The 14,849-nt window shown below is 45.5% G+C and overlaps 1 protein-coding gene and 1 long non-coding RNA gene across 5 annotated transcripts in view; one reads left to right on the top strand and one right to left on the bottom strand.

Moving 5' to 3' along the window:
* Window positions 1-2,098: 2,098 nt before the first annotated feature.
* LOC143693424 (uncharacterized) lies at window positions 2,099-4,566 on the bottom strand. Its single transcript, XR_013181093.1, has 2 exons — window positions 4,441-4,566; window positions 2,099-2,291 (listed from the first exon to the last, which is right to left on the bottom strand). It is a non-coding gene; the product is annotated as an uncharacterized LOC143693424 (long non-coding RNA).
* Window positions 4,460-14,849, top strand: part of FCHSD2 (FCH and double SH3 domains 2) — a 120,765-nt gene continuing 110,375 nt past the window's right edge. For 2 of the 4 annotated variants that reach the window (XM_054654872.2, XM_054654871.2), the window contains exons 1-2: window positions 4,460-4,590; window positions 6,850-6,947. In XM_054654872.2, coding sequence (XP_054510847.1) covers window positions 4,570-4,590; window positions 6,850-6,947 — 119 coding nt within the window. In that variant the 5' untranslated portion in view covers window positions 4,460-4,569. Of the gene's footprint in view, window positions 4,591-5,199; window positions 5,465-6,849; window positions 6,948-14,849 lie in introns of those variants that run through there. The other 2 variants (XM_077174609.1, XM_077174608.1) reach the window with 2 other exon arrangements.

Below are 14,849 nucleotides of genomic sequence, written 5' to 3'. Positions count from 1 at the left end.
ATGTTTTCCTTTCCCGGCACAAGGCAGTGAGCAATGCCAGCCTCTGAGCTGTCACCTGTCCCCTGGCTGTAGGATCGGTGTGATCCGCATCCCCATGGCACCCCCGCGTGGGGAAAGCCTGGAGGCTCCGGCCCCAGCCTGATGTTTTGCTTTTCATGGAGGGAAGGAAGGAGGGAAGGAAGGCTGGAAACACCTCGTTCCGCGCCACCATGAGCTTTCAAGGCCCTGAAGAAACAGTCAGAATAGAATTGTGGATGTCAGATAATGTCAAACTCAATTTCTGGCTTTACCTGCTCCTGGGAGTGGTCGGGAACATTATGGACATTATGGTTAATTGTTCCAGATAATTTTGTCCTTTCTTTATTTTTTATACTTTTATTCACTTTTTAATTTTCTTTTTTTTTCTTCATTATTTTATTCTTATCTATATATATGATCTTAGATGAATTTTCCAATATAAATGAATTTGATTCTATGTGTGTGTGTCTCTCTCTCAATGTCTCTCTCTATGTGCATGTCTCTCTCAATCATTATATCCATTAAGCTTTTCATTACTTATATATTCATTTAAATATAAAATAAATTCTTAGACATTCATATATATTCACACACAACACAAAGTAAATATTCCTATAAAATAAATTCTTGTACATTCATATATATCCACACATGACACAAAATAAATATTCCTATACAAGAGAGCTGGGGAGGGACTTTGGATGAGGGATGGAGGGACAGGACAAGGGGGAATGGCTTCCCACTGCCAGAGGAAATGGATGGGATATTGGGAAGGAATTCCTGGCTATGAGGGTGGGGAGGCCCTGGCACAGGGTGCCCAGAGAAGTTGTGGATCCCTGGAAGTGTCCAAGGCCAGGCTGGACACTGGGGCTCAGAGCAGCCTGGGCTAGTGGAAGGTGTCCCTGCCCATGGGCAGGGGTGGAACGAGATATTTTTTAGATTCCTTCCTATTAAACCATTCTGGGATTCTATGACATTCCTAAACACCCATATTTGCTACAATTAAATATCACACATTCCATATTAAAAGCTGACTTCCCTGGGGGAAGCTGCTGTGCTGTCAGACCCCTCCCTCCACGGTCTCTACTGGTGAGCAAACCCTTCTGCCAGGATTGCTCCTGTGAGCCCAGTGGGAAAAATCCATGGTACCAGGGAGCAAACCCTTCTGCCAGGAGCGCTCCTGCCAACCCAGGAGGCAAAATCCGTGTCTGGAGAAGCCGCTGTGCCAGGGCTCCAGCAGCCGGAGCTGCCTCGTGCGTTAATCACGGGCCCAGCGCGAGTTCCAGCTCGCTGGATTCCGCTCGGAAGCGCGTCCTGGCAGCCAAGAACCCTCCAACACATCGTGGTTTTGTGCTTGAAAAGGTTTAAACCCCTGCAGGGATTAAATTCAGGTGTGAAGAATGAACAGGCATCAGCCGCCTGGGAGCTGGGATCCAATGTGTTGCCTTTGCCTGAGGATGGGAATCAAGGGAGCTCCATTCCCTAAAGCTCCTCTCCAAATTTTGCTTTTATGGCTAAATTCTTTATTTTTTTTCTTCTGGATGAGGGAATAAGCTGCTGTTTTCAGCTGTGGGTTGTCCCCATCAGCTGGAATTTGGCTCTTGGGGTTTCCAGCCTTGATGTCTCATCTCTGTCGGGGTTCCCTGAGAGATGTGCATTGCTCTGGGGCTGTGTTCTGCACCCTCCTTCATACAAAATGAAATAAATGAATGAAATTGAATGAAATGAAATGAAATAGAATGAAATAGAATGAAATAAAATGAAATAGAATGAAATAAAAATAAATGAAATTAAATAAAACAAAAATTAAATTAAATGAAACAAGATAAAATAAAGGTCAATAAAATATAAAATAATAACTGGTCTAGTGGAAGGTGTTTCTGCCCATGGCAGGGGATGGAACTGGATGATCCCTAAGAGTCCCTTCCAACCCAAACCATCCTGGAATTTCATGAGACTCAACTGCCTTCAAGTCCTGCAATAAGAAAGGAGAAATCAAGGGATAAAGGCACAGGATAAGCTAAACTACAATTACGCTGTGAAAACAAGTATTTTGATAAAATATACAGCTCTTAGACACTTATACTATTGACTTTTTGATAATCTTTATTTCACATCCTTTTTCTCCCCTATTATCAGCACTATTATTAAGATGTGGAAGAGCCAGGGGCAGCTACAAGAGGCATCTCCATCAGGATTTATCATCCCAGATGCAAAACCCTCCAGGATTCACGTTGAACCTGCAGCACTCCATGAGTCAGGCTTCAGGGAATCTGTGGTCAAACAGATAAAACATAATTATTCATGGAAGAATACAAGCAAATAGTAGAAAAACAACTGCATCATAAGGGAGAATGATACATCTGCCTGCAGGCCTGGTGCCTAAAATGCTTCTCAGTCCTGCATGCAGAAATCTGGGCATGATTTTTTAAAAACCTGGGCTAGTGGAAGGTGTCCTTGCCCATGGTAGGGGGGTGGAATTGGATGAGCTTTAAGGTCCCTTTTAGCCCAAACCATTCCATGATTCCATGAAGGGCTGCACTTGCAAATCCCATCCCTTTGCAGCCCTAATAGAGAGATTAAATATTTTTTCACAGCATCTGCTGCTGTGCCAGGTCTCGCTAACAATTTCAGATTTCCCAGGGAGAAAGAGTTAAGACTAATTAGAAGCACTAAATAAACTAGTAGCTGGAGGGGGAAAGCAGAATTCAAGTTGCATTTTAGTTTTAAAGGTGGTTAAAGCATCTTTAAAGGCGAGGGGTCACTTTCTGGGAGCTGGAGCAAAGCAGCTCATCAATAATGAAGGAGCCGGCAATGGAGCAGCAGCAGCACCGCTGGAGCACTTGGGAAAATGCAATGATGGGAATTGCCTGATGCTCTGCAAACTGCCCTGGTAATTTGCTTAAGGGAAGCAGCCAAATGCACGTTAATATTTCAAAGATTTTGTTGCAGCAGAACTAATAAGCAAAGGCCAGGAATTTATTTCAGTGCAGGGGACGGGGGTTAAAACCCCAAAAGTGCTTCTGATCAGGAGTGTTTAATTCACACCCAGCAAAACATGATAGGGCTGGGAGCAACACTTCTGCCTCCTGGGCTCTCTGCATCTGCAATGCTCAAGAGTTCAGCTTTGTTTTAGTTTCCTTTGGTTAAAACCAACCCCCTGCAAAGGCTCACATCCACGTCTCTGCTTCCCAGTGTGCTTCCCTTGGGATGCACCAGGATCTGGGATTCTCCATCAAGGGATTCTCCAGCCGCTGTCAGGGGTGGTGCTCCCTCATGTGCTTCAGCTCAAGTCCAGCCCTTGCTGCCCAGCTTTGTTAGGGCAGCCTGGAAAGTGCTGGGGGGAAGGGGATGGCTGCTTTGTGCCGTGGAGCACCCCTGAGTGCCACCAGCTGTGTCCTGCACCCCAATGCCGGCATGTGGATCCTGCACTGGATGGTGCAGGGAGGGCACTGAACTCCTCTGGGCACCTCCCTGCACCCCTGAGCACCCCAACAGCATCCCAACCTGTCCCTGTGCACCCCTTCTGTGTGAACCCCTTCAACCCTGTGCACCCCCTTCTGCAAACCCCAAACCTTCCGTGTGCCCCCTTGTTCACCCCCTACACAGCCCTGCACCCTCATTCTGCACCCCATACACGCCCCCATTGTGCACACACTGGCACACCCCATAACCCCCATACACATCCCCATTGTGCACACCCCTGCACATCCCATAACACTCCTTACACCCCTGTTGTGCAAACACCATTGTGCACCCTATACAACCACCCACATCCCATTGTGCACACCCCACAACCCCCCTTACACACCCCATTGTGCACACCTTTGCACACCCATACACACACCATACAAATCCCATTGTGCAGAGCCCATGGACATCCGATACACACGCCCATTGTGCACACCCCATTGTGCACACCCGTGCAAACCCTCGCACCCCCCACTGTACCCCCACTCTGTCCCCATTGTGTCCCCATTGCGCCCCCTCCCCTCCCTTCCCGCCGCTGCCCCCTGGCGCCCCCCCGCGGCCGCCGCGCGCCCCCGCACCCCCCGCGCGCGCCGGGGGCGTTCCCGCCCCGCCCCTGCCCATGGCGGCCGCCGGGGGCGGCGTAGGCCCCGGGCCGGCCGCTGGGGGGCGCGCGCGGCCGCCGCACGCCTCTCGCTGCGTAGGGATTTTTTTTTTTTCTCTGTTTTTTTTTTCTTTTTCCTTCCTCCTTTTATTTTTTTTTTTCTCCCCCTCCCCACCACGTCTTTTCCCGAAGTCTCTCCCTCCGCCGCCTCGTTTCCCTCCCCGCTCCCCAGCGCCGGGACGCCGCTCCGCTGCCCGTGAGGAAGAGGCGGCCTCCCCCCGCCATCCCTCCCCGCCTCCATCCCTCCCTTCCTTCCCCGCTCCTCCCGCCGACCGGGACTCGCCCCGAACCGGGAGGGAGACGGTCGCTGCCCGCTCCTCCTCCTCCTGCCGCTCCTCCTCCTGCAGCGGGGGCCGCATCCTGCTGCCGGGGGGGAGGGAATTGATGTGGATACCCAGCGCAGCACCACCACCACCACCATGCAGCCGCCGCCGAGGAAGGTGCGACCCCCGCCCGGCGCAGGGGGGCTGAGGGCGGAGGGGCCGGGGGCCGGCTGAGGGGGGTTCTGGGGGACTGGGTCTGGGGTGCGGGGGGATGCGGGGGTCCGAGGCCGCGGGGAGGGGGGCGCAGGGTGGGCTGTGCGGTGGGGGAGGCTGCGGGGAGGTTCGGAGAGGGAGCGCGAATGTTGGGAAAGGAGTGGGGGGTGCACGGCGAGCTGGGGGCCGGGGGGGCTTTGGCGAGGGTGGCCCTGCAAGGTGGGTCCTGGAGAGATATCGGGGGGTGCTGGGGACTGGGCACGGAGGGGCGGTGGGGTGCGATGGGATGGGAGGTAGGACAGGGCAGGGATGGGGACGCGGTGGCGAGGATGGAGGTGCAGGGGGCAGCGCTCCGTCAGGGACCCCCCTCTCCAGCGGGGGCTCTCCAAAGGGGACACGGAGGGCTGGGAAGGGGGGCAGTGGCTGCGGAGGGCTCGGCTGCACGGAGGGGTGGAGGTCGTGCAGCTTGTGGGGTGCTGCCACGGGAATTTTGGGGGCTCTCGCGGCGCGTTGGTGCCAGCAGCGAGGGGTTGGTTGTCTTGGGGAAGAAGGTCACGTCTGGAGTTGATCCAGGGACGCAGCCTGTCCCGGCGTGTGCCAGGAGCACACAGGAGCACACAGGAGCAGGGGCAGCCGGAATTGTGCGGCGTTTTCCCACTCGTTCCCACGTGCGATGGGAACAAGCTGCAGATGCGCCGGGGAGGCTCTTCGGGTGACCCTGCGGTCCGTGGGCATGTGGGGCGCTGCCCACCGGGGGGACTGGTGTGGCAGCGGAGGCAAGCGGGAATGGAAATTTGGGATAAACGCTGTGCCCCGTGTGGCTTGTCTGGCTAGGCAGGTTGGTATCTGCGAGAGCTGGGCTGCCTTCAGCTGCTCCGTGGTGGTTTCTGGGCACGTTCTGGGGGTTGTGCGGAGTGCTCGGGCTGCGCAGAGGATGGAGAGGATGGAGAGGCTGCTCCTGTGCGGGCGGGAGTTCCGTGGGGCTGAGACCTGTGCCTGTTCCATGTCCCGCTTTGGGCTGCTCTGGCTGTGATGGAGATTTTCGAGGTGGGATTTCTCCGTGGGGAGAGGATATTGCCCAGTTCTGCACCTGGCAAAGCCCTGCCACAGTGACCAGGAGAGGAGGGAACGTGAGCAGGATTCCCTTGTCATGCCCAGAGCTCCCCAGCAGCCCTGGCAGGCAGCTGCAGTGAAGGTCTCTCATTCCTGCCTCACAGCCTCTTATTTTAGGGGCTGACTCTGCTTTTGTCAAACAAAACCAATTTAATTTCAATTATTTCAGTTTTAATTTATTCATTTTATGTTCATTTGCTTTGCCTGTACTATTTCATTTGAGCTTATTTCCATTACCTGGCTTGTGTCATGTAGGTTTATTTATTTTGAGTTGGGCTTTTTTTTTATATACAGATAAAACCAAAAATGCTGAAAGTTCACGTTAAAAATAGACACGTTTTCTGCTTGAATTCAGGGGCATACATGTGATTTATTTTTCTGGTGTCGTGAAAAACTTGTCTTTATGTGATGTTGTGATTAAAGGGTGCTTGTTGCTGGGGCATGATTTTCAGAGTTAAAATAGGGAAGCTGATAAGATCTAGGGTTTTGTTGTTTTTTTTTTTTTGCCTGGGTAGTGAAGAAGAGAGAGATGGGTGCCCTCTTCCTCTGTGAATTTCTCTTCCCTCTGCAGTAACAGTTTGGCATTTCTGTCCTCAAGAATGCATAATGTATTCAGAGATATTGGTGATCATTTTTGAGGCCGATATGTGGATTCCCTGTGATCACTAGAGGGCTTAAATACCAAGACCTCTTTTTAAATAAAAAACAAGAACAAAACAATTCCAAGGTTGCCTTCCAAAATCAAATTGTTCCCAGTACCTGGGCCATTGGTGCTCCTTGCCAGTTACCAAGCAGGTTCCCAAAGTATTGCAATTTTGGCTGTGCAGGATCACAAGGCTCAAAGGAAAACTACAACAGTACTAAAAATGTAAATCCGACCTTCTGAAGCCTTTCCCAATTTGTTTGTTTGTTTTCTTGTTGAAATGTGACTTAAACTACAGAAAATATAAGTGGTCCTTGGGTTGGTTTGTTTGTTTCTCTGATGAAATGTGACTTAAACGACAGGAAATATAAGTGGTCCTTGGGCTTGTTTGTTTGTTTTCTTGTTGAAATGTGACTTGAACTGTAGAAAATATAAGTGGTCCTTGGGTTTGTTTGGGTTTTTTATAGGTGAAAGTTACACAAGAGCTGAAAAACATTCAGGTTGAGCAGATGACAAAACTTCAGGCCAAGCATCAGGCAGAATGTGACCTACTGGAAGATATCAGGTAAGGCTACAGAAAATGTTACCAAAATTCCTTTAAGGTCCAGTTTTTGGAAGAACATTTGAGTTACAAAATTCAGGAACTGACGATGGAATTTCCTCTTTGGATTTCCTGCTTTTAGGCTGTTAAAGTTTTGACACAGCTGGAAATTATAACTGGAGCTAACACAATGCAAACCCTTTTTTTCTTCTTTTCAATGGGGGAAATGTTAAAAGAAACTCACAAACAACATCCAAAAAGCATTGGTCTTTTCAGCAATATTTATTTACATAATATACTGAGACTTTGATTTACCAGTTGTAAAAGGCTGCTAAAATTACTAAAATATTTTAAAGGCACTGATGATTTATGTCTCTCTAGAGATAGCTTTGAAAAGCACTTTCAAGCAGATTGCATTTTTTTAGCAGAAAGTTACAAGAAGATATCTGCATTTATAATTTAAAACTCTGCATGGGTTCAAAACAATAGAGAAAATCCACACAACATCAGTTGTGGGGGTTTCATTATTCCTTTAACTTCATGTGATTTGCTTCTCCTGAAATTAAAGGTTTGCTTTTAACAAAATATGGTGGGAGTGGGTACCTGGCATTATATGGAGGACTAATCATTCCGTTTCCTGTAAAATATTCAGCAGAAGTCCATTGCTGCCCTGCTCTTTTTGGCAGTGGACAGTCCACATGTTAATTATTTAAATGAGATTTCCTGCTTGATGTTTGTATATTAAATGCAAGTGTTTGGCTTTGACAGATGAAGTTCTGTTTATCAGTGTCCTCCATAAATCAGAATGTCAAGGCTGGAGCTTTTTCTCCCCCTTGTATTTTTGGGTGTTGAAACACTTCTTTTTTTCCTATGGGAAAGATCACAGCGTTCATTTCCTCAGATTAAGATTATTCTGGGGAGTGTGTAACACGCAAATGCTGAGTAATAAGTAACAGACTGATCCAAGGAATTTCCCCCCCTTAGATGGAAACTTCTTTTTAGAGCATCTCGGCTGGGTACTGCTGCCATAGCCCAGGTTTTGTTAGCACTTGCTGTTTTTCAGGAGCTTATGATCACTTCAGCCTGTATTCTGCTGAAAGATGTCATAAGCCTGTGGATACAAACCCAGGAAAACGTGAAAATGCCAGCTTAAAATATCTTCCTTTAATGTAATTTAATTTCTGCAGTTAATTAAATTTCTGAATTTTAATGTTGGGGATTAGGAAGCTGGGTTAATATGTTTAATTCACTCCCGTGGTCACTGAGTGTGTTCAGCACTCTGGTTGCAGAATTGCTGTGTGGATTTACAGATTAAACATTCTTTCAGAGTGGGATGATGAGATGGGGTATGACAGCTCAGTGCTGTCAGTGATTTGCTCAAATATCAGATAAGAGAATCAGAACCAGGGAATTTGGGGTTAAAAGCATTTGCTGAGCAAGCCCTGATTTTGGTGTGTGATGCAGAGGCCTTTGGATTGGGAAGGGAGGAGCTTTGGGGCCTCCATGGTGTTGGTCAGGGTGTGATGCTCCTGGGGGAATTTGGGTGTCAGCCTCACCCCAATATCCCGTCATTTATGGCTGGATTCAGGATATGCAGCCACCGTGGTTCCGGAGCGTTCCAGAAAGCTGGAACCACACACAGGATCTTTTTGTCTCTGTGAGGAAGGTTTGTTTTCACAGAAAGCCCCTGCTGTTATCCCAAAGTGTGGAATTTGAGCACAGTGCCATTTGTTTATCAAGGCTCAGAAGAGTTTGGGTCCTTTGGTAGGGTTTTTGAAGCTTTTGGGCCCTGCAGGAGCACAAATTTGTGCTCGGAATTCCAGAAACTGAAGTGCTGCAATGGCAACAGGAAACACTGAATCAGGGCTTGCAATCCAGTGATTAAAAATGCATGTTTGAAAAAGTTACTTTATTGTGAATAATTGCTTGGTTTGTTGGCACATAAATGCAAGCATTCAAATCACATTTTTTGTATCGCTTTGGTTGGGTTTTATGTGCAACTAAAGAGAAGTGATAGGAGGAAAAGATCAGAAAGTTCTCCAGCAGAATACATCTATTGTCTGGTGTATTAGCAGATAATTTTTGGCAGCCTACCAGCCCATAAAGCATGCTTGCAGTACCAGCAGCTTTGATATCTTTATGCAGAACTGGGGATTCTTGGTCAGGGTTGAGGTATATGTGTTTAACTACCTGTTTTTTTTTTTTTTTTTTTGATAGCTTTTGACACTATGTAAAATTATAGTATTTATTTTTAAAAATACCAAATGTCCATTTCAGTCTTAACAAACTATATTGTTCCTCTGTGGAAGCTCAGTAGCACTAAAGCTGAAGTGTCTTTCCATGACTTGACAAGACTCTAATAAAGAATGTGTTTGAAATGTGTTAGCAAATAGATTTAACAATACATTTCTGTGTTTACAATATCTGTTTGGCTCTTCTGTTAAATTTCTTCATGCTCAGTGACTGGGGAATTTGGGGAACAAGTGATTCAGGATGCTTTTAGGGTCTTTTGGCTTACTTTTAGTTATGACATGTGTTTATCTTCTGTGGCTCACTAAAGCTATCCTATGCCTTCATGTGGGAGATCTGTGTTGGCACTACCATAAAAAAGGTTGTCTTTCTGCCACTGGGATGGAGAAAAAGGTTTTTTTTTTCCTTGACAGGCAAATATAAGTTTAGTTCCTGTGATGTAGAAACCCTTCAACATTTATGGCAAGGAGTCCTTCATCCGCGCTGGCTGCTTTTAGGCAGTGAGTTAATTATTTTGCTGGGCTCTGAATTGCTGAATTTATCAGAGGTTTTAGCAATATTCATGTATTTTATTTTGGTTTTAAGATTGCCTTATTTGACTGATGGTAGTAAGTAAATCATAGCCAGGGTCTGCAAATGCTCTTGGTTTGCTGGGACGCAGGGATGCTTTCCTTTTGTGTGTGTACCAGTGCCTGCAGAATTGTAAAGAACTCTGTATGATTCACATTTTAATTCAACTTGGCATTTCTGTGAGGTATTTATGTGCTACAGACTTTATAAACTCATTAAGTGATAATTGCTTTACATCAAACATTGGGCCTTGCTTTTTCAAAGGCTTGGGGTCTGCTTTTCCAAAGCACTTGTTATGCCTTTTCAGGTTTTGCTGAGGTATCCTAAGATATCCTTTCTAAAACTTCTTCACATTTGTGTTTTGCTAGAGAGAATGAAGTTGTGCTTATGTGTCTGTTTTAACTTTAGTCTGGACTAAAGGCGTAGGGCCAGGTCTGCTGGCCCAGCTAATTCTGCTGCAGCACAGGGTGGGTTCTGTGGATCAGGGAGCTCCCCCACCTGAAATCAACCTTCCCTGGCTTTTCTCCCAGGTTTTGTGATAAATCCAGTCCCTGGTGCAGTGTGGCAGGGGAGGGAGGAGGAATGATGAGTACCTGAGGGAGGAGAGGGAGAGCAAAGCTGCTCAACAGCAGCCCAGGTTCACACGGGTTTAAAGTCACTGTGTAAGCCCAGCCTGATGCCCCTGTGGAAGGCACAGCTGCTGCTTTGTGAGTTACAGCTCTGGAAAATTCACCTCATTTAAGCCTTAACTCGTTTTGGCTGTCTGGATGTGCTGATCTACGTTGCCTCATCCTTTTAAGTCATTTGAAATGAGATGTAAAGATTGCCTGATTTCTGGCTGAGAAGGAGTAACAATACAGTCCTTTCATTTGTTGGCTCCTGATTTTAGTTTTTTCAGGTTTTTTTTCCTCATTCATAATTTAAAAGGAATTGCCAAAAAGACAGGCTCACCATCTACTTGTGCAACTGACAGAGATGTGCATCTATGTACAAACACTTCCTTCTGTTTCCTTCCCTCTTCTGCCCTTGTGGTTTCTGCCTCCTGACACGTTCTTTTTGATAAAGCTGCATTTCTCTGTGTTATTCACTTTCCTTCTGCTGCTGCCTTGCTTTTGTGGGGTGTCCTTGTGGGTCCCTTCCAGCTCAGATATTCTGTGATTTTCTATCTTCCACCCTCTCCTCCAAAGCTCTGCCTCCTGACAATCCCTTCTCCCTTCCAATTTGTCAACTTCAACTTCTTTTTTTTTGTTTTTTTCCTCCCAGGTGCTTCATCTCCTCCCTTTCTTTATCCAATTCTGACCTTGTGAATTTTAATTAGTTCTCTATTCCTGAGATTCTTTCCTATTTAATGTGCAGCAGAGCCACTGAAGATGTATTAAGCCAAGTGAGGAGATGTTGTGGCTCTTCCTTCCCAATGTGAGCCCTTCCCAGTCTTGGTTGCTGTTGCTGGGCTGTCCCTCCTGCAAGTTGTGAGGGAAGCAGTAATTCCAGGGCAGGATTTGTGTTTCTGTGCTCAGGATGAGGACAGAGAACTCCTTTTAACTCCTCAGCCTGTCATAACAAGCCAGAGCGAGCAGCACAGATCTTTAAAAAAAGAAAGTAAAAGTATGAATGAATTTACATCTGTAGCCAGCCAGTTCCTGCTCGTTTTAACATGTCATTTTCTGTGCTCAATTATGCTCTGTGGAAGCTTTTGCTTTTGGATACACTTTGTACTCCCTGGTGGAATTTGTGCTCCTGGAATCTGGCTGGCTGTGTTGGCAGGTTCCTGATAAGGTTTATGGCAGCTGGGGATGAGTCTAGAGTAGAGACCAGCAGTAGTTCCAGTTTTAAATACAGCAAATCTACAGGATCCCTTAAAAGATTCTGTGTCAGGGAAGAGCCTTGTGGAGCTGTGGAAGGAGGAGCAGATGGAGAAAAAAGCTGTCAAATAATATGTATTTACATGTGTGTGTAGCCATATGTATTAGAATTCCGTAAGAGATTCTGAATAATTTTGAGAAATCTCTGCTTTTCCTGCCCCCAGGCATGGTGGTGGTGAGGAGTTTACCTTTCTTCCTGTTCTTTCCAGTCTCCAGCTGCAGGGAATGCAATTTATTTGGGTATTCCTGAACCTGGGCTGCAGAGGATGTTTGCCTCTGGCTAGTGGTATCTGATAAAGCCCCTTTTTAAAAAATTCATCTCTCCACGAGCAGGTCCATCTCTTTTTTCCCTTTATCCTGCTGAGAAATGTGTCCTTCCTTTTTCCCTCAAGGTCATTCCCTGCATTCAGCAGATGCAATCCTTGCCTCTGGTGTTTGGGGCTTTATTTCAGTAGGAGCAGTGTGATTTGCTGTGCTTACAGGTTCTGAAGCCTGCAAACTGCCAAGGTAGAAAGCAGCAGAAGAATCAGAAAAATTCCCCAAAACAATGTGCAAAACGTTATTTTTCCTGGGTTTGACTCACACTTGAGTCTTTCCTTTGTGTGACTGGAATATTTATTTCTTTAAAACTTCCAATCTTCTTACGAGCTGATGACATTTCTTTCCTCCTGGGTTGATCTTTCTCACCACTAGTGATTATTGTGACTTTATTTTGTACTTTCAGTTTTTTTCCCAGGCTCTGCTAATTAGTTGAGGACACAAAATTCTTTGCTGTAATACTAAATAAGCAGAAATTTCAGAAATTTTGAGAAAAGTTGGTGCAGTTACTTCTGAATAATATTCCATATAAAGATACCACAGAATCTGTGGTCTGGGCACGTTACCTATAATTAGGCAGGGCTTTAATGAGATGCTCACATTCTTGACGGAATTAAAATCTGGTGATGTTTTGACTGGAACTGTTTGAGGGAAGCTTGGAATGTACTTTAAAAAAAGCTGTTGCCTACTGGGTGTGGAAATCCAAGTTCTGAGTGAAAAAAGAAGAGTTTTAGTATAAACATGGCCACAGTGTAATGATTCAGGCCTGTCTTGGCACAGTGGAATTGAGAAATGGACCACATTCCTTCTTTTTTTTTCATCCCTGACAGACAAAAATTAATGGATCCCCTGTTTTAGTATTTCTGAGTATCTTTCAACTGATGAAAGTTAAATAATCAAAAGATTTTTTTTGTTTGCTTTTTTGTAGCAGAATAGTGTAAAAAAAAGCCCAACAAATAATTTCTCACATCAAAATGAAAATTCTTTTTTTTTCCCCATTTTTTTTTCTCTGAGGTTTGCATTTGAATGAGCTTTTTTTTTCTTCAATTCCAACACACCCTCTGGAAGTCTGATTTTTAAGGACTTTCAGGAGACCCTGGGCTTGTTCTGTTAAGCTGTGGCTTTAGTGTGAGTTTGTCTTCCAAGACATAACAAGAGGATTTGGGTTCTGAGTACTCCTTGCCAAAAATTGCATTTTCACTTTTGACTCATGCCCCATTTTTTAAGAACGAATTCTTTAGTTTGCAGAAAGTCCTGTGGGTTTGATTTCTTTTTTTTTTTCCTGAATTTTATCCGAGCATGGCTTTTCCTGGACCCAACTCTTGTTTTTCACCACGATGTTCCTTGGCAGAGCTCTGGGAAACCAGCAGCTGCCATGGAGTCCTGTAAAGTTGCCTTTGGTACAGATTTTCATGGGGACAATTGCAATGTGTATTAAAATATATGGCACAGGGTGGTTCTAAAGGAACAGCAAATTGTTCTTTTGATCCACTTGTTCAAACTCAAGGTGCTTCTTGGGGTTTCTTTCTTCTCCATCACATCATTTCTGTGGTGAAGGCTTTCCCTCAAGGTTTTTCATCCCAGCTCTTATTGAAACCCCTGTGTAAGGGGAATTGCAGGGGACATCCCACAAAGGTCAGGATGAGCTGTGTTGGAGAGAGGAAGAGCATTCTTCCCATTCCAGGCACAATCAGGGTGGCCTGGCCTGATTTCCTATGGTGGTGGTGTGTTGTCACAGAGTCATGGAATATCCTGGTGGAATGGGCCCATCAGGATCATGCAGTCCAACTCCTGGCCCTGCACAAACACCCCCAAACCCCCCATGTGCCTGAGAGCATTGTCCAAAGGCTTCCTGAAGTCAGGCTTGGTGCTGTCACCATTCCCTGGGGAGCCTGTCCAGTGCCTGACCACCTTGTGGGGGAAGAGTCTTCTCCCAGCACCCAGCCTCAGCCTTTGGTTCTGTTTAGTTTGGTGCCAAAAAGTTTATTTTGCAGGTTTTGCTGCCTTTGCCAGTATCCCATCAGGAGACCTCAGAAGCCTTGTGCCTTCTCAATTCCAGCATCCTGAAAAAGATGGGAATGGGATTACCAAATCCTACACCATGTAAATATTCCTGTAGGGGAGGCAGAGGTAAAAAAGAGGTTGTAGGTGTGTTTTGTTGGTTTTTTTCCCAGAAAAAGGCTGATGTACCACGGTTATCTTGGCTGCAGAGAACTTTGTGTCCTTACTTTTCTTTTCATTCCCAGCTGGTCCTTGAAATCAGCTTCTCCTGCTCCCAGTGAACTTTTGACCCAACTAATATCTTATCTTACATGTGGTGAATTTGGTTTTCTGATGAATATGCATCTGATTTTTAAACTTTCTTTTTTTGCTTAGTAAAATCATTGACCTTGTTTAATCATCTTGATTGCTTTTTGCATATGAAAGCACACAGAAAATTGATACTTACACTGCATTTATACTTTTAAAAACTGGCAGTTGAAAAAAGGCTAAAACCTTATCAAACCAAAGCTGCTCTGGTCAAATGTTTGCAGTATAAACTGGTTTATAATGGCTCAATGTGGTACTTTTCTGACTGGCTTTTATAGTAGGTTTTAAAATTTTAATAACATTTTTCCTAAATGTACAGTAGGACTATATTAAGTTGGGGGCTTGTTATTGACTTTAAGCTTGTAAGTGTTGGGTTGTGTTTATTTATGGAGTAAATGCAATATTTCCAAGTAAAACTTGAGGAAACAGAGGGAAAGTATGGAATTAATGGTTGTAAGTCTTGGCTTGTGTTTATTTAGGAAGCAAATGGAATATTTCCAATCGAAACTTGAGGAAAGAGAGTAACTACAAAAATAATCTATTGAAATCTAGGGTTTTTTTGGGTTTTTTTTGCTGTGTGCTACTGTAAGCATGGAGATTCCATTCTCAGACTTTT

The sequence above is a fragment of the Agelaius phoeniceus genome, chromosome 2, assembly GCF_051311805.1.
Source record: "Agelaius phoeniceus isolate bAgePho1 chromosome 2, bAgePho1.hap1, whole genome shotgun sequence".
In the NCBI taxonomy this organism is placed as follows: Eukaryota; Metazoa; Chordata; class Aves; order Passeriformes; family Icteridae; genus Agelaius; species Agelaius phoeniceus.
Note: the sequence above shows the minus strand (reverse complement) of the source record. Positions and strands in the feature narration are given on the sequence as shown.